The sequence below is a fragment of the Grus americana genome, chromosome 13, assembly GCF_028858705.1.
Source record: "Grus americana isolate bGruAme1 chromosome 13, bGruAme1.mat, whole genome shotgun sequence".
Taxonomy (NCBI): Eukaryota; Metazoa; Chordata; class Aves; order Gruiformes; family Gruidae; genus Grus; species Grus americana.
In genome coordinates, this window is record NC_072864.1 from 17,667,102 (window position 1) to 17,684,701 (window position 17,600).

A 17,600-nucleotide genomic window follows, 5' to 3' on the forward strand; every position below is an offset into this window, starting at 1 on the left:
ACACTTACAAAGAGAAGCAAATGAGATACAAGTGTTTAAACTACGACCTTCTCATTGGTTTTTTCAGGTGGCCAATATATTTGATGTTACTTTGGTGTAAAATAACTTGTATTGTCTGTATAAAGAGTAAAGTCTTATGTTTCGTTTATTCTGGAAATGGCAGAAGAGGCTTGTAAACTGGAACAATTACCTCATTTTCTGTTACACAGATCTGATGATTGGTTACTGTATAAAATATATATTTTAGGACAGCTCTTTATCTGTGATTTTATTGGATAGTTTGTCATCATTCTGCATTTATGCCACTGAAAATATATTTATAGAGGAGTATTTGGCACATTTCAAATATGAAAAAATAAATATTTTGACATCCTTTAGTTAAAAACAAATCAGATGAATTGGTATCGTGATTTACAGTGTAACCTTTAAATCTGAACAAAGAAATAATTGGTGCTTTTTCATTAGAATTTAACTAATTTATTCAGCACAGTGTTGGTTCTTAACATATTCTGAGAGGTTCTAAGATTTCTTACAGATAAAATTACTGGGTTTTGAATACAACTGCTGTTTACTTTTTTTAAAGGGCAAAAAGAATTCATGCAATTCCCTCATTTTTAGCATTGGATGACTTAAACATTCAAGTTTTGCATGTCAGTTTTGAATGATTTTAGATTATTGTCCATAGCTATTTTTTGAGTAAAAATAAGACAAGATATATTTTGCAATGATAAATTGTTTATGTTATGTCATTTACTGTCGTCATCTGTAGATGGTATTTATACTAGCTTTGTATAGTTTACCATTGTCAGTTAGTTTAAATCTTGGATTTTGCATCTCTTACTCATTTGTAGATCTAAAATACGTATGATACAGAGGAGATTGCAATAGTAAGGTAACTGCTTGCCTGTAGAGAAACTGAGTAGTATAAAATACTGTCTGCTGTAAAGTTGTAGCTTTTTTTTTTGAGACATATTTTTCATTTTTCAGACAGTGGTGCTTCCTGAGAAGAGTATGGGAATTGCTAGTGGATGTGGTGTTACTTTTAATCTTAAAGTTAAATAGACTAGTATATGGTGTTTACTTAGATGTTGGGGTTTTTTTTCCTAACAGAAAGTTAATCATCACACTGGGTAGGAAGCAGAAAAGAAAAAATGAATCTTCAGATGAATTGTCTGATGCTAAGCAGACTCCACAGCGGCCATTGAAAGATGAAGATTCACAGGTAAGTAAATCAGAATTTTTCCCTTTTAAATTTATATGTGGTGTTATTTCTACAGGTCTATCCCCCTGCCTCCAAAAAGTTATACTCCTTTTGACACAGGTTACTCTCTCACTGCTGCCTATCTCTCATAGACAGAATCTTACATTATCACCTACTTTTCCTAGTTGAAAATCAGAAAATCCTACAGGTTAGAGCCCCCTTTCTGTAATGGGACATCAATGCCCTGCTTGTATCTGTTGCATTTCAGTACAGAAGTCCATAGATTTGAGACTGTAAGTACTTGTCTATTGAGCTGGCAGTTAGACCTGATCCTTACTTTGGCTGACTTCGTGGGGAAAATGCAGAGATTGCCTAATAGAAGGGATGTTTATAAGTGAAACTGGCTCTTTGAGAACATTTAAAAGGCTTGTTTCAAATTTTACTATTTTTTCTGAGCTCTGCTTCTGTAGAAACGGAAAGAATTGGTTTCTTGCAGTGTTGGATCTGAAGGGAGCAATGATCAGTCTGCTGATAGGCTCAACTTGCTTCTGGAATACTTCTGAAGGACGTGCCAGATCAAGAATTAAATTGGTGGGGTCATTCCTTTGAGGAATATTTCCGTTGCAACTTTCTGCATTTTTTTCAAAGATTGCCTTGGCAATTATTTACTAATTATTTACAAAACTTATGCACAAAGAAGTATGAACTGTTTGTAAGAGAGTATATCCTAATTATGTGTATGTTAGTAACAGAACTATAACTTTGTTGCTTTAGGGCAAACGCTGTTAAAAGTAAGGCTATATACTGGAAATGCACAGGTTTTTATCCTGTGGCAATTTCATCCACAGAGATGAAATCAATATTCAAAATCAGGAGTTGTTGAGTAAAAATTAATTGCATTATTTGATGACAATGTCAGAAAACAATTATGAGTTACTGAGTTGACCTCTAGTATTTCACAGATAGTAATGCTGGGGGGAAAAAGGGATCAGAAGCTGTTTTCCAGAATGACTTTTTATTAACTTAAGTGATAGCTTGTCTTAGGCAAAGGTTACCTGGAAGGGAACATAAAATTATTTCTTTCTCAGGGAATTTGTCTTGATATAGAAAGTTCATTTAGTACACTGAAGGAGGTGAAAACAGGTTGGTGGTTCTGAAGTATTGTAACTTACCAATAGTGTTCTGTAATCAGATAGGCATAAATTTGTAGACCAACAAATATAATATAAAAGACTGAAAATAATCTTTTTTTCTCATTGCTTTTGGTTTTTTGGATGTTTGAATCTAGCACAAGGGTCATCTTCAATTCTAGTGTGGATAGACAGGGAGCATCACCAAATTGCATGATCCTGATGTGAAGGGAACAGAGGGTGGAGATAATAAGGACTGGCATGGCATGGGATAGAAAACAATTATACTGCAGAATGTCATAGCTCTGCCCCGTCTATCTTTGAAGGAGTTTGGGAGAAGTGTAACAGGAAGGACATAACTTGCTTTACTTCATTAATTAATTCTTTACTTTTCAAACATTTTCATTACTTTCTTTTTCTAAGCCCTGGGGGGCAATTTTAAGCCTTCCCCCCCCCCCAATTAATTTTGCATTCTTGCTTTCACAGTAAGGGTTTTCCTTAAATATATTGATTTATTTCTTGGAAAAATGTGTGGTATTACTTGAGTTTGTGCCTTGGAGCATTTGTTTATGACCGTGCTTCTCATCTCAGGGAAATACCCAGTTATTTTCAAACAACTCAGGTTATATATTAATATGTTGGAGAACCTACGTCTGTTGATGTTTTGTTAATCACTTGATACTTTCAGAAAAGACATAGCGAGAAGGATTGAAAATGCCAGTTAATGCCTCATTAAGTTTTGAAAAATTCAACAAATAATAAGTAAAATTTGAACCTGGTTCTTAATCCTTCTTTTTCTAATTTACACATCATTTTGCATTGCTCCTATTAGCTAGCTTTTTTTTTTTTAAATTTACTTCTGCAGCAAGCTATTGTTACCTCTATGCATCTGTTTAAATCTGAAGATTGTTTTTGTGGTAACACCCCACCCTGCACACACTCACTCTTTGTTGAAGAATATCTAATCTGGCTACCTTATTGTGGAAAGCTGATTGAGGAGTTTCATATAGGCACTGTCCCAGCTTCTCCAGGAGAATGGTTCTTTGATTTTTACTGTATATGTAATGTTACTACTGTACCTTACTAAAATACTTAGAATGTAGTTGTTAAAGTATAGCTAGGTCTTTTACCAGATACCAGCCAGACCAAGGGCTGAATTTAACAGTCAGGAAGAGTGTTCCTGTGCTGCAATCTTACTGTTACTTAATACCTGCTCTGCAGAAGCCAGTATGACTGCAGGATCTTGGGTTTTGTTCTGTTCACAACTTGTTCTTTTCCCAACTCATGACTACAGTAATCAGCAATGGCTTTTCCTAAACAAAAATACACTTTGCTGTGTAGCTCAATATAACTGATTTATTTTCTAGAGCCTGTTTTACTTTGCTGATTTTATTTTTGCAACGATCAGTTCTCTAAAGCAGATTGCAGTGTTTTCAAATGTTAGCAGACTTGTTTGATTGTGCTATCATTATTTACCCAATGGATTTAGAAATTAATCTTATGGTTAAATATGCAGTATCTCATATACTAGTACCGAGGGGTGGAAAGGATATGCAATATCCTAATAATGTAAGTATTTGAAACTTAGTGACTGAATAATTTTCTTAGGCTGAACATTATTTCTCCAACTGGAGTTTGTTGTCCTCAGACTCTTGCAGAAACAAGAGTGGAAGATTAGAGAGATAAAACACAAAGTAAGCAAAATGCTGCTGTTAAACAACCTTGATTAAGGTGGAGGAAAAAACGAATACATTAACAAAGCAACAAACTTTATTAGCCATCAAATCAGACTTTATCAGCAATCTGATCAATATGATCTAATGAAAATCTTCATAATTTTTTGTATAACACACTGGTTTAATAGAGACACTTCAGCATGTTGTCTGTCTTTCACTCGGATTCTTGAATTGGATAGTAACACGCTGCTGTTACACTACTTTATGAAATTACTGTTGAAATACCGATACTTACGGGAGATCTGTTATGTATCAGCTTTGTTCCCATACCCTGAAAATGTTGTTCCATGTTTGCTTTTGAACTCTAAAAATAATACCAAATGTTTATATGAAATGGAAAAAAATGTAATTTAATTGATCGAAAATAGTATATAGCTACTTCTGTCCCTCTGTGATTTACATACTTCATGTTTTCTATCAAATATTGGCCTTTGGTTTTTGATATAGCTAAAGTACTGCTTAGTGTCCCAAAACTTCCAATCCATGTTAGAGGAAGGTTTTTGTAAAACGTATTTTTATTCTCCTGCATGCAGAAGAGAAGATCAAATCGTCAAGTTAAAAGGAAAAAATATGCCGAAGAAGGAGAAGGAAAGCAATCAGAAGAAGAAGCTAAAGTTTCTGTGAAAATCAAAAAGAATTCTGCCCCTTTACCTGCTGAACAGCCTTTACAATTATTTGTGGTAAGTTAAAACTGCCTTGATCTGTGGTGGGAACTTTGTGGTTGTTTCAAGGAGTTCAGTGAATAAAGCTCACAACTTGGAAGGAATACATTATTATTGTTATTATTAGAAACCCATAGTTTATTTAACGTGACATCTTGCTAAGATCTTGAAAACTGGAAGAAATGGCTTCTTACCATTTTTCTTTTCTGTTATAAACATTTGTTGACTTATGTGAAGTTAAGGATAAGACCTAAGCATAGGTATATCTCAAATAATGTGTTATGCTGTGTATGCATATAAAGAAAGTGTATGCTGATATTATCATGATTTCCAGAAGTACAAAATCAAGGGAGTCTGTGGGAATCTCTGCTGACCAAGATTTTCAAAAAGGATCTTCCTCCCTTTTTCCCTCCGCTTCAGATTTACACGGTTTAACTTGTGCCAGCCCTGGTACTCAAACTTACTGTCGAGCCCTTCTATGTAAATAAAGTGGCAGGAAAGAAAGAGGGGAAAAAAGTGTTTGTGAGATGTTTGAAGCAGTGCCAAAGTTGTAAGGGAGGGAGAAGGATAGTATGATTGGGAACAAAACAGACAAGAAAGTAAGTGACTTTTTTATTTCAAGCAACCTTTTTAAAGACTGGCTCTCTATCTCTGGAACTACGGTTTCAGTCTTGGCAGAGCTGAGTAATCCTGTATCTGTGTCACACCTAAGCCCTGCTGGAATTCCCAGGCATGACCTTGTCTGCCTGATTCCACAGCGTGTTTGTTGTTTGTGTTCAGAATAAATCTATTAAATTGAGCTTGACACATGCTCTGGTTTTATTTTTTTTTTTAAACCTGTCTGCCAGAGTTCTTATTTCTCTGTATCTGTATAACAAAATTCTGGGTACATCCACTGCATTTACTGCAATTTATAATGTCACTGTTTTCCTGCATTTATAGGAAAATCCAAGTGAAGAAGATGCAGCAATTGTAGACAAAATCTTATCCTCCAGGGTAATAAAGAAAGAAGTAAGTGATCGTCATGGCATAAAGTTGCTTTTTTAAAAAAGGAGGTTGTATCCATCATTTCACATTTCCCCTGAATTTCCTTTCCTAGATATCTGCTGGGATGACGGTAGAAACAGAAGAGTTTTTTGTAAAATACAAGAACTAGTAAGTATTAAAAAGTTGTTTCACTGGAGGTGTTGACTGAACTACTAAGTACCATATTCACGTGCTAAAGTTTTGTATTGTTTGAAGATGACTTATAACCAGATTTTGCCATCTTTTGAGGTTTTCCTTTACAAATTTAATCTTAAAATTGCTAAGAAACTGCATTATATTATTCATAATAATTTAAAAAATACCAGTATTGTGAAACCAGCACTGCCCAATAAGCTGACAGCCATTATTGCCAAAAAAATTGAGTTTTTAGAGAAGATACATTTATTAAATTCAGCAGGGGCTTACATAGCTGAGGCTAATTTTAATTTCATGAATTTAAATCAGAGCTATTTTGTGAACCTAGATTAGATTTACAGTGTCATACATTTAGGAGAGGTTGATGTAGGAGTCAGTATTATTGTTTTAAAAAGAAAATAAATCTAGCGATAGAAATGATTTTACATCAGAAGCAGGGAATAAAAAATGAAGAGGAGAACTTTTTCCATATTTTCCTATTTTAAATTTCATATGTATCTTGCTGTCACTACTCAGCTCTTAATGTTGAAGAGGCAAGCACATTTTTAATTTTACATATGTGAGTAATTTCATTAGATTTTTGCTAATAAATGTAATTTATTGAGACTCTGGATTCGCATGTTTCTGGAGACCATTTAGTTCTTGTTTTCTGAAAGGGTAAAATTAAGTCTGTCTTTTCATCTGAGAATCAGTAATACCCAGCAATAGCTTTTCTTTATTTCTCATGTATCTTTTAAAAAACTTAAAAAGTGATGAAAATAGATTAAAAAGGGGGTGTGAGGAAGAAATGTATGTACTTTTGTCAAACCAATCTAACGTCAGAAAGGCTGGCTTGGGGTGCAGTTAGGTGGTATAGGTACCGGGGCTCATGCTTCCTCCTTACTTTGACTCTGCTCCTTCGTGCTTCTCTCCCAACGCAATCCGATGGCATGTTCCTTTTTGGCACGGGCTCTGATGGTCCTCACTCAGGTCTGAGATGGACTCAGCTATATAGTTCAGCAGTACCTGAGAAGACATGTTCACATGAAGGACGTGAAAAAGTTAGAGCTGATACGTTAAGTGGTGTATATCTTCGGGTACATTCTGATAGAGGTGTCAGATTTTAAACTCGATTTAAGCTCACTTTAAATACGCTTGTTTCTCTTCTTAGGACACGTGGAAGAAATTTGTGAATCCATAGTTCTATGGATCCTAGCCCCAAAACATTGCTTTAACTAGATGCTGTAATGTGATTATTTGGAGGAATAAATCTTTGATCTTTACAGTGAATTCTGTCTTAAATGATAAAACGTTCTTTTTTGAGTGAAATTCTGGTTTATCAAATACGTTATTTTAACTGTATATTAAAAATAGATAGTAAGCTTTTGCTTTCACTAATATGTTAATGTTAATCTCTGTAATTTTAGCTCTTATCTCCACTGTGAGTGGGCCACAGAACAACAACTTTTAAAGGATAAAAGAATCCAGCAGAAAATAAAGCGATTCAAACTAAGGCAAGCACAAAGAGCTCACTTTTTTGCAGATGTGAGTATAAAATACACAATTAAATAAGCTTTTTTCTTTTTCTTTGTAAAGTTGTGATTAATAGTGTGCTTTTAAATAAAACAACTGAGTGTTTAGAAGTAAAACTTAGCCTTCAGGGTTGGCTTTTTGGTTGCATCAGGGAGTTGTTTGTTTAACATAATTTTAAAAGCAAGTCTTCTGGAGTCACTGAACTAGCCTGACTTGCATGGTTTAAAATTGGGATTGTTTGCATAACTACTCAGAAGTGGTAAGGAGGAAAAGATTATGTTACTATGGCTAGTTTCTCTACTATATGACTTCCCCAAGACAGCACTTCATCCCTCAATGACTGCATTTTCTATTCTGATGTCAGATCCCACCTCACTGTCTTGCCCCCCCAAAAAAAAAAATGGGGGGGCGGATATTAAGTTGTGTGCAAAAGCCTCAGTAGTTTCCAGCTGCCAGATTGATTTTGTGTGCAATGAGACCAAGTCTTTGCGTATGCCAGCTTTTTTTGCCTGTACTGATTTTATTAATCTTGCATTGCAGATGGAAGAAGAACCTTTTAATCCTGACTATGTTGAAGTAGACCGGGTATTAGAAGTATCTCTCTGTGAAGATAAGGACACTGGTGAGGTAAATATATCTTAAAGCAAGTCAGGAAGATACACCTCCATGTAGTCTTTAGGAATCGTAATTTTAGCAGATATTTAGAGTAACACCTTGATGATTTCAAGCTTCAATAATATTTTTTGACACATGACAATCTTGTCATTTCCTATGCTAGCCATGTATTTTGAAATAGAAATCAGAGTGCAGTGGCTTATATTTTTATTAGTATAATAGGTCATAGTAGACAAGGCTTAGGTAGCTGCTGACATAAATGTGAGGTTTGACAGTTGCCTTGTGGGTTCCGACAAAAGGCTGATCCCATGTCCTGTCCTGTCGCCCTGATGGGGACAAGGGGTCACTGCTGTAAAAGGCACAAGAAGGCAGGGCAGTGGTGGTCCCGTCTTCCTCTCTAGCGCTGTCCCTAGGCTTTAGGCAGCCAGTGATTGAGAAGTGTTTCGATAGCCACCAGTGGACCTTTCCCTCTGTATTTATCAAAACTCTTTTTTAACTTGAAGTACCTCTTCTGGACAGCTATTACAGAATAAAAACATGAGGTGAGAACAAAGACTGGCAAAGTTGTTGATTAAAGCTGTTGGAATGGCTATGATACTTATTCTGTTCTTCTAGATGGCAAAATGATAAGACTCTTAGCCAGTGATTTCTGCATTAATCTTCCAAAAGCAGGGTTGATGGTTAAAATTACTTCTCATCATATGCAGCAGAGTTGTTATTCTTAGACTTTTAGAAAAAAATTGTTGTTATCATAAGCCTTTCCCCCAATTTCTTGAAAGATGACTTTTTTATCTAAATAACATAGTCTGCTTTGGTTCCACCTCTTCAGACTTTTCCTAAATTTTTATGTATGTCACCCAGCAGACCTGTAAAGCTTTCTATTTTGTTGAGAAGACCTCTGTTTTAGGAACTTCCTCAAGCTCTTCGTTTTAGGCTTAGTTAGCCTGATTTGTAGAGTGGAGGAATGTTCTGGGTAGCTATTGAAATAGTAAAGGCATATTAACAGTCTGTATACTAAATTAAAAGCTGATAACATTCAGAATTTTCTTCTGCAGCCTGTTATTTACTATTTAGTAAAATGGTGTTCGTTGCCATATGAAGACAGTACGTGGGAGCTGAAAGAAGATGTAGATCAAGCAAAAATAGAAGAATTTGAACAATTGCAAGCTTCCAGGCCTGACTCAAGGAGATTGGTAAAATTATACCTAATTTACTTGTCTGTCTTGGCAAATTGGATTCGATTTTCCCACCTTTATATTTTTGTGTTAAAACATAAAGCTTGTTGACATTCTGTGTAAAGGATCCATGAGCCTTGTTACCTAATAATAATAATAATATTTTCAGGTAGACATAGATAAATATTCTCATCTAATTTGTTACTCGGTTAAAAAAAAAAAATCTTTCTTTAGGAAAAAATACAAAGTGCTATAACTTTCTGAGCTTTCAACCAAGTGATGAGCAACACATTTAAACTGGCTATCACAGAATCTAAACACCATTAAGATGAGGAGAAAACAGAATAAATTATAAACATCCTTTTATAGAGAACAGAGTTAAGTCTTGTGCTTCAGCACTGAAGGAAATTGGCAAACAGAGATCTGTCAAACAGATTCCGTAATTACTTCCTGCTTTTATTTTTCTTCTTGTAATAAAGGGCTAGCTGAAAGAAGAAAAATAAGTGTAATAAGGAGCTGTGTTTTATCTTTAAATTATCAATCTTCTGTCTCGTAGAGCAGGAGAAAACAAAATAGTTCTATTTAAAGTCCTGTATGTCATCATCAGAGTAAGACGTGTGTCCTGCGTGGTGTAGTACGACACTTGTTTTAACTTCTTTTATGTAACTGACTATGCACAGAGTTTTAATTTGTAGGCTTTGAATTTTATTCAGTGTTTCTTCCATCTACTGATTATGACAGTAGTCACAATTAACATCTTCATGTTATATTTAGTTCATTTTTCTAGTATTTATTTAAAATGCTGCCATTTTGGCATGTGGGAAGAAGGACTTCTATGCATCTACATTACTGTATTTGGCTTTGAGAGAAAAAGATGATTAAAGCGTAACTGTACTGCTGACAGTCATCTTTGCATCAGCAACAAGTATTTTTTTATCCAGGCTCCAGCAAGTAAAAGAAAGTATTTGCTGCCTGTAGCCCTGCGAGCAGGAGCTTGGCTGCTCCTGGTGTGGAGGAGTGGGCAGATGCCTGCTTGTGGGCGAGGGGAGGAAGCCACAGCTGCTGGGGAGGGACAGAGACCTGCTGTCACATGATGCTGACATTGGCAATAAAGAGAAAAAATTCAAGCCTAAAATTCAGAGCTGCCAGATAAGGCCACATGAGTCTAGAGGGAATGTAAGCTTTTTTTATTTTAACATTTCTCAGTATTTATAAAAAAGTTTACAGCTTATCAGAAAACCTCTTACTAAAAATATTTTGCTTGAATGTGTGAGTTTGCTCACATTGGTTGCAGATGCTATCTGAAGAGAGTGTTTTCTGCTGGAATTCTACCCAGCACCAGTCAAAAGCTTCAAAATTTCTCAACTAAGTTGCCTGCTAAGCTGATAGCAATGCATAGCTTCTCAGCTTTCCTTTAGCTTACTAGGGTCATGAAGATGATATACCTTGATACTGTTACAGTCTGTTTTGTCGTGTCCTTTGTATCATGATCCTGTGTGTGCTGATGCTGTCTTTCATCTGATCGCTTGGTGAAATCGATTCAGGGAACTAAACCATTTACAAGTCTACTCTTTTGTATTCCTGATGTTGACTTCCTGAACTGGCTAACTGAGAGCGAGTGACGAGCAGCGACCAGGGCAAATGCTGAAAGGAAAGGGGAAAGATCACAGTAACTCGGTGTAGGTTGCCCAAACCGCTTCAGGAGGATAGCTTCAGAACCCAGAGTTACTCAGGCTTTGGGGATTTTAGTAGTCCCAGGTACTTGGCTGTGGTTGTAGGACAGCTAGTCTTAGAGCTTCCAAAGTGAAACTTCGTAAGATTCTTGCAGTTTCTCTTACAAATGCATTAGTGTTTCAAATTACCAGTGCCAGACTATTCGTATGCTTAGTTTTAGAAATCATTTGCTTGATATTATTATAATATAGTTTTAAATTAATTTTAAAAGTATTCATTTATATAGACAAATAAATAAAAATTTCAGGTTTCTGCAGACTAGTCATTAGTAAGTAATGTTAACAATGATACCTTCCTGTAAGGTTGAATAATTGCATTCTGAACCTGAAGTTGTTACACTCAGGAAATAGTGGGTTAAAACACTCTGGAAAAATAAAACTTGTATCAACTTGCACATGTATTAATCTTTACCTTAAAGGACCGACCACCTCCCAACTCCTGGAAGAAGATAGAACAGTCCAGGGAATATAAAAATGGCAATCAGCTCAGGGAATATCAACTGGAAGGACTTAACTGGCTCCTATTCAACTGGTACAATAGGTATATGCATGGAATGTTTTTTTCATGTAAATTGTAAACCATATGGAGTGAATCACTGTTATTTGGGATAAATACTGTTTTAACTAAATTTATCTTCTCTGCTTATAGCTAAAAGGGGGTAACTGTCAAAAACACATTTTCTTTGGGTGTACAAGCATGGTTTTGTCAACAAGAGTAAGAAAAAACAAATCTTAATAAAACTAACGTAACTGTAGACAGATTTTTCAATGGCTATGAGGAAATTAAAACAAAAAGCAACTCCCACCAAAGTACAAGCTTTCAGAATTTTTGGAACAACTGGAAAACACTTGCATCTTTCAAAATTATTTCTACAATTAGTATATATTTCAAAGAAACATGACCTCTCTTCAAAAATAAGGCTAGTGTATAATTGTGTTTTCTGTATTGTAGGCTAAAGTTAACTTTTGTTCATTAATGCTATGATGTAGTAATGGGAATATAATCACTTTCAAGGTTTTTTCCAGAACGATGTATTTTTCTCTAAGTTGGATTTTGATTCGTGAATGTTCTTGCTTGCTTTATTGCCAAAATATCAGTTGCCTGCCCTTTATAGAGATTACGTCAGCAAGCGTACCATTTTACCGTAGTTTCATGATCTGCAAAAAAAAAAAAAAAATTTGTTTTAATTCTCAGTCAAGCACAACATAGCTCTGTGAGTATCTGTGCAAACAGGGTGCAGGGCTGGAATGTACGGCTGAGACTGAGCACCTACTGGTACTTCATGTAGTAATTTGGTTATATGCATCTGTCTCAGTTTTGGAAACGAGGGGAAATTTGTTCATGATGCTATAACGCACTCCTTTTACGTGAGTGTAGCTGGGTGGTCACAGTCCATCTGTGACTTTTACAGAATCTTCATTAATTTCTAGTAGTTTTGTCAAGGTGAATGTACATGTAGGAACTCTGATTAATTTTAATTCCTTTAATTAGGGCAGATGTAGTCCCAAAAGAATACTTCTGGAATATTTTTCTAGGAGAACCTGATGGAACCTTCCATTCTCAGGCTTTGTGAGTGCTGAACATGACTGAAAGCTCGTGGTTTTGTGTACCAAATTCATTCTTTCGCTGTAACCAGGGAACATTTGCGAGCATCTTTCATAGTGCCTCAGTTTCGACTGTTGTTTTAAACTGACGTATTTGAGCTTTGTTTCTATAAACTGTTCATTTGAGTAACAGCTTTAGTGTCTGTACTTCCTTTGATGCTAATAACAAATATGTATATTTGACTTTCAGGCGAAATTGCATTTTAGCGGATGAAATGGGTCTCGGCAAAACCATTCAGTCAATTACATTCCTCTATGAAATCCTTCTGGCTGGTATAAGAGGGCCTTTTCTGATCATAGCTCCGCTTTCCACTATAACAAACTGGGAAAGAGAATTTCGCACGTGGACTGACCTTAATGTTGTAGTGTATCATGGAAGTATGATCAGCAGGCAGATGATTCAGCAGTATGAAATGTACTTCAGGGACTCCCAGGTATTGTAATGTCACTGGTGTGCAATAACCTACCCAAAACCTGCGTCAGGTGGTAGTAATGAAAAGTATGCTTTACGTTATTTGTACGTATGTCTCAGTGAAAGTCATTGTACATGCTGTGATGTGGGTTTTTTTAAGCTTTTTACGTATCAGAATCTTTGACATATGCTTACTGAGTAAATTTTGTGAAAGTGGTTGCAGCGAGATGTATGTTGTTTCAGTATGCTGAGTAATTTGCAGTTGAATAGCAGTGAAGCCGATACTCATGTGGAGATGAAAGTGTACACAGATGGTTGCAGTTGGGTCCTGAATTTGAAGAGCAGCGAGAACAAAAATACAGCAGATTAAGCTCTATGTTACCTTTATGTAGCTGTTGATTTCCTTTTCCTAGCGTAAACTAGTTTTGTCTGTGTACAGTCTGCTTTTCTGTCTGAAATGCTTCACATTAAATGACACGAAAAAACCCTTGAAATCTATTTTAAAAGGGTTTTTTTCCTTTTCTATATATTCTGCATAAATAAACAATTTTTTAAACTATCGTATTTCTACAAAATCGATTAGGCTGAAAACTTAAGTAGTGCTAAATATTAAAATGACATCTTGTTTCTCTAGTGAGTTACTGTATACTGCCTTATAGAAAGCCTTGCATATTCTTTGTCAGGCCAACGGAGTAGAGTAAGCTGGATAAACAGTGCTCGTTTAGTTCTCAGGTGGTGTTTTTATTACTTACTGGCTGGTGCTAAATGTATTACCATCATATATTTTGATGGATTGACTGCAGGGTTTTTTCTGTTAGTCTTTCAGATTTTCCCAGGGTTAAAAATGTGATATTATCTACATGCATCTCTTGAAACAGTTTTATTAGATGGTTATATCTGTAAATTAAAAGTGGTTAAAATTTTACTGTTGGCTAGACAATATTGGATTTGTGGCTATGAATAATTACTCATGAGTATTAATTACAGAGTTATAGAGACGTAATAAATGTGTATGGGATGACAAAGCAATTTATAATGTAAAATCCGATGTCTGACTCTTGATAAAATTTCAGCAATAAAATCTTGAAAATGAGTAGATTTGAGTTAATGTAACAAATTTTGTGTGTTGATGAATCTCTAGGGACGTATCGTTCGAGGTACCTACAGATTCCAAGCCATTATCACAACTTTTGAAATGATTCTTGGTGGTTGTCCAGAGTTAAATGCAATTGAATGGAGGTGTGTTATTATTGATGAAGCTCACAGACTGAAGAATAAAAACTGCAAACTCTTGGAAGGGCTAAAATTAATGAACCTTGTGAGTAACTGTATTTCACTTTGGATTCTAGTTAAGTACAGTGTGATAATAAATTATAAATTTGTTTTACCTCCCAAAAAAGACCTCTTCAGCAGTCTTTCTCAGGAGACAGCTATTTGCGGTACTCTCTTCAAATGTTGGTATTTTTGACAGCTGATGCTGGTATGGTTTTGATTAAATAAAATGTGAAAAGTTCTAACTGTAAGCAGAATCTATTTCCGATCATATTATTCTATTTTTTTATTATGATGAAGATACTGTTTAAAATTAACTTTATAATTATAAAATAGTTTTAGTGCAAGTTTTTGTGCAGTAACTAATGTTTAAAAACCTAGAAAGTATTTAAACAAGTTATTTAACAATAAAAGCAACCAAGTCATAACACTGCTAAGCAAATAGTAGAATTTAAAACAGACTTATTGTCTAATGCCATAGTTAAGGTTTTATTTGATATAGTGCAAGATTTTAAAAAGCGGATACTACCATGAATCTTGAGGGGTTTGGTGCATTACTACAAGGTGCACCGTGACTAGCTTTGCATTGGTTTTTTAGACTTTATTATTATTTTGATACGCTTGTTGCTGCATATTCTCAGAAGTTGTTTTATTTGCTTTCTGATAACATGCTTAGTGTGTATTTTCCATGCTACAGAGAGTGAGCATTACACATGTGTGACTATTACAGGCAAAAGTTGAAGTGTGTGGTCATTTCTTCATTACAGGAAGCCAGAATTTTAAGAAAAGCTCATAGAAAAATACTTCTTGTTTTACAAATCTGTTTATTTGTATTACTTGTGTACTCAGTGATACACAGAACTGGTATTTTCAGGTTATGACACTCAGACTTAACACAGATTTTTGCAGACGTGTGCAAGTTAGGTGATGTGGGTTTTGCTTCCTTTTGTAGGAGCATAAAGTGCTGTTAACTGGTACTCCGCTGCAGAACACTGTAGAAGAACTGTTTAGCCTCCTTCATTTTCTTGAACCATTGCGTTTTCCTGCTGAATCTACATTCATGCAAGAATTTGGAGACCTTAAAACAGAGGAGCAGGTATTGCATGTTGAATTGAGCTTCAGTGTGTAAGAGTGACTTCCCCGAAGGAAAAACTTCTGGTTTAGATAGTAACTGTTAGTGCTCCCCGCCCTCTCCTTCACTCCTCACAGATCACCTATGAGTTCCTTCATCATGCTATTTCTCTAAACTGTGTGGGCAGTAGAAATCAGTTAAGTATAATATTTTATGTTAAAGAAATCCTTTTACTTTTTTGGGTTGGTCTTGTAAATTTGGCAAGTAAATAGTGAGAATAATAAAAATTGAAGGTTTCTGGCTTTGTAGGCATAGTCTTTGCAGACAAGTGCTAAAAAGGAGATTCCTTTTTTGTTTTGGAGTACATAAAGAATCTTTAGTAGTTTGGGGTTAAAACTAAGGCTATATCTCATCTGGAAAATATAAGTCTAGGGAAAAAAATAGTGGTATGGACTCAAAAAATTTTAATTAAACTACACTGTTACTTTTTCATGTTCCAACAAACTGATGTGTTTCATTTAGGTTCAAAAACTCCAAGCTATCCTGAAGCCCATGATGCTCAGACGATTAAAGGAAGATGTAGAAAAAAAGCTGGCTCCTAAGGAGGAAACTATAATTGAAGTAGAACTAACTAATATTCAGAAGAAATATTATCGAGCGATTTTGGAGAAAAACTTTGCATTCTTATCCAAAGGAGCAGGGCAAGCAAATGTTCCCAATCTGGTTAACACTATGATGGAACTCAGAAAGTGTTGTAATCACCCTTATCTCATCAAAGGTAAACATATGATAAGGACTGAATTATTATTTTTAAACTACTTTTTTACTTTTATTTAAAATACGTTAAGAACTTTTTTGTAGTTCTTTGACGTTTTCATCAGACTTCCCAAGTATTGGGTTAGGTGGAAGCATTTTTTTGATAGATGTAAGGCAAATTTGTGAGGCAGTTGTGTATTTGAGACCTGAAACACAAACTTGTTGCTTTGTAGAGCTAACTTTTGAAATTAATGCTTCTTGCAAGTGATGTGGTCTGTGTCAGTCTTCATTGCTTTTCTCACTTAGTTATAACTAACTCAAATGTTTTTCCTGCTTGCAAGAAAATACACTCTAAGCTCTTAAAGTTTTTACTATGATTTCAATCATAGAAGAACTTCAGAAAAGGTCTTCAAAACACTGTTATTAAGACTCATGTCCCACTTAAAATATCCCAGACACAAAAGGACTTGTGATTTTTTCAGTTGATTTTTTACAGAACACTTGAGAATGAATTGTATTTTTAGGTTTTTTTGCAATGTGGGCAGGGTTCATCTCATTCTAGGTGTTTTTTCTGTGGTGTTCTGCTTAAAAACTTAAGACTTGTTTTCAAAGAGCATAGAAATAGATGTTCTTGCTAGATTTTAAGATCCATCCAGAACTTTATTCTGTCTCCAGCAGTGGCTAATGGGGGATATTTAGAGTACAAGCACTGAATTTGGGAACTTAGTATTGTTACGTGTATGGAGATACTTGTGTAGATACACCTATAGATACAGAAATACATTCTTTGGTAGGTGCTGAAGAGAAAATCCTTGGAGAGTTTAAAGAAACATATAGCCCAAGTGCTCCTGACTTCCATCTGCAAGCAATGATCCAGTCTGCTGGTAAATTGGTTCTTATTGATAAACTCCTTCCAAAAATGAAAGCAGGAGGCCACAAGGTCCTTATCTTCTCTCAAATGGTGCGCTGCCTTGATATTTTGGAGGATTACCTTATCCATAAAAGGTAAGATGGCTGCCTATTCTGTCTCCTGTAGTATATTGTTCTCAGTGGGCCTATCTTTGAATGTTAGTGCAGAGTTGATGATTACAGCATACCAATGAGAGGAATTTTGGGGTTTTTGCTAATTACTGTGTAACTTGCTGTGTTCTGTGATGGCTTACCATTTATTCACCAACAAATGAAAAACTTCAGAGAACAACTAAAGAGAGGGTGTCGAGTAAACCACGTGCCTTCAGTTTGTTGCTTTTTCTATTAAACATTCTTGTATGTATGTACTGTTTATACATTGCCTGTCAGAAAGCAGGTAAATTCAAGCTCAGTGTTGCTCATCCAAACCCCAGGAAGCACAGAATGTGTTCTTTATTTACATCGTGCCGAACCTGCACCAGAGTAATGCAGGTCCTTGCTCCCAACAGAATATAAGTACAAAATGATGAACAACTGGAGGTTATTTTTTTTAATATAAAAATAAAACCATGCTTCCTGTCTTCCCTGAATTATTACTGCTTTGAATTTTGCAGCAGAACTGCCAGCC

The 17,600-nt window shown here is 35.4% G+C and overlaps 1 protein-coding gene across 10 annotated transcripts in view; it reads left to right on the top strand.

The window, feature by feature from the left end:
* CHD9 (chromodomain helicase DNA binding protein 9) overlaps positions 1 to 17,600 on the top strand; it is a 98,259-nt gene that overhangs the window by 52,243 nt on the left and 28,416 nt on the right. For all 10 annotated transcript variants that reach the window (XR_008579088.1, XM_054840373.1, XM_054840376.1 and 7 more), the window contains 13 exons: positions 1,111 to 1,222; positions 4,601 to 4,747; positions 5,672 to 5,740; positions 5,829 to 5,884; positions 7,318 to 7,435; positions 7,964 to 8,050; positions 9,094 to 9,231; positions 11,366 to 11,487; positions 12,742 to 12,985; positions 14,105 to 14,281; positions 15,188 to 15,331; positions 15,830 to 16,085; positions 16,858 to 17,068. Coding sequence is in view for 9 of the 10 variants with exons in the window: in XM_054840373.1 (XP_054696348.1) it covers positions 1,111 to 1,222; positions 4,601 to 4,747; positions 5,672 to 5,740; positions 5,829 to 5,884; positions 7,318 to 7,435; positions 7,964 to 8,050; positions 9,094 to 9,231; positions 11,366 to 11,487; positions 12,742 to 12,985; positions 14,105 to 14,281; positions 15,188 to 15,331; positions 15,830 to 16,085; positions 16,858 to 17,068 (1,881 nt within the window). In the remaining variant the exon portion in view is untranslated. The remainder of the gene's footprint in view (positions 1 to 1,110; positions 1,223 to 4,600; positions 4,748 to 5,671; positions 5,741 to 5,828; positions 5,885 to 7,317; positions 7,436 to 7,963; positions 8,051 to 9,093; positions 9,232 to 11,365; positions 11,488 to 12,741; positions 12,986 to 14,104; positions 14,282 to 15,187; positions 15,332 to 15,829; positions 16,086 to 16,857; positions 17,069 to 17,600) is intronic.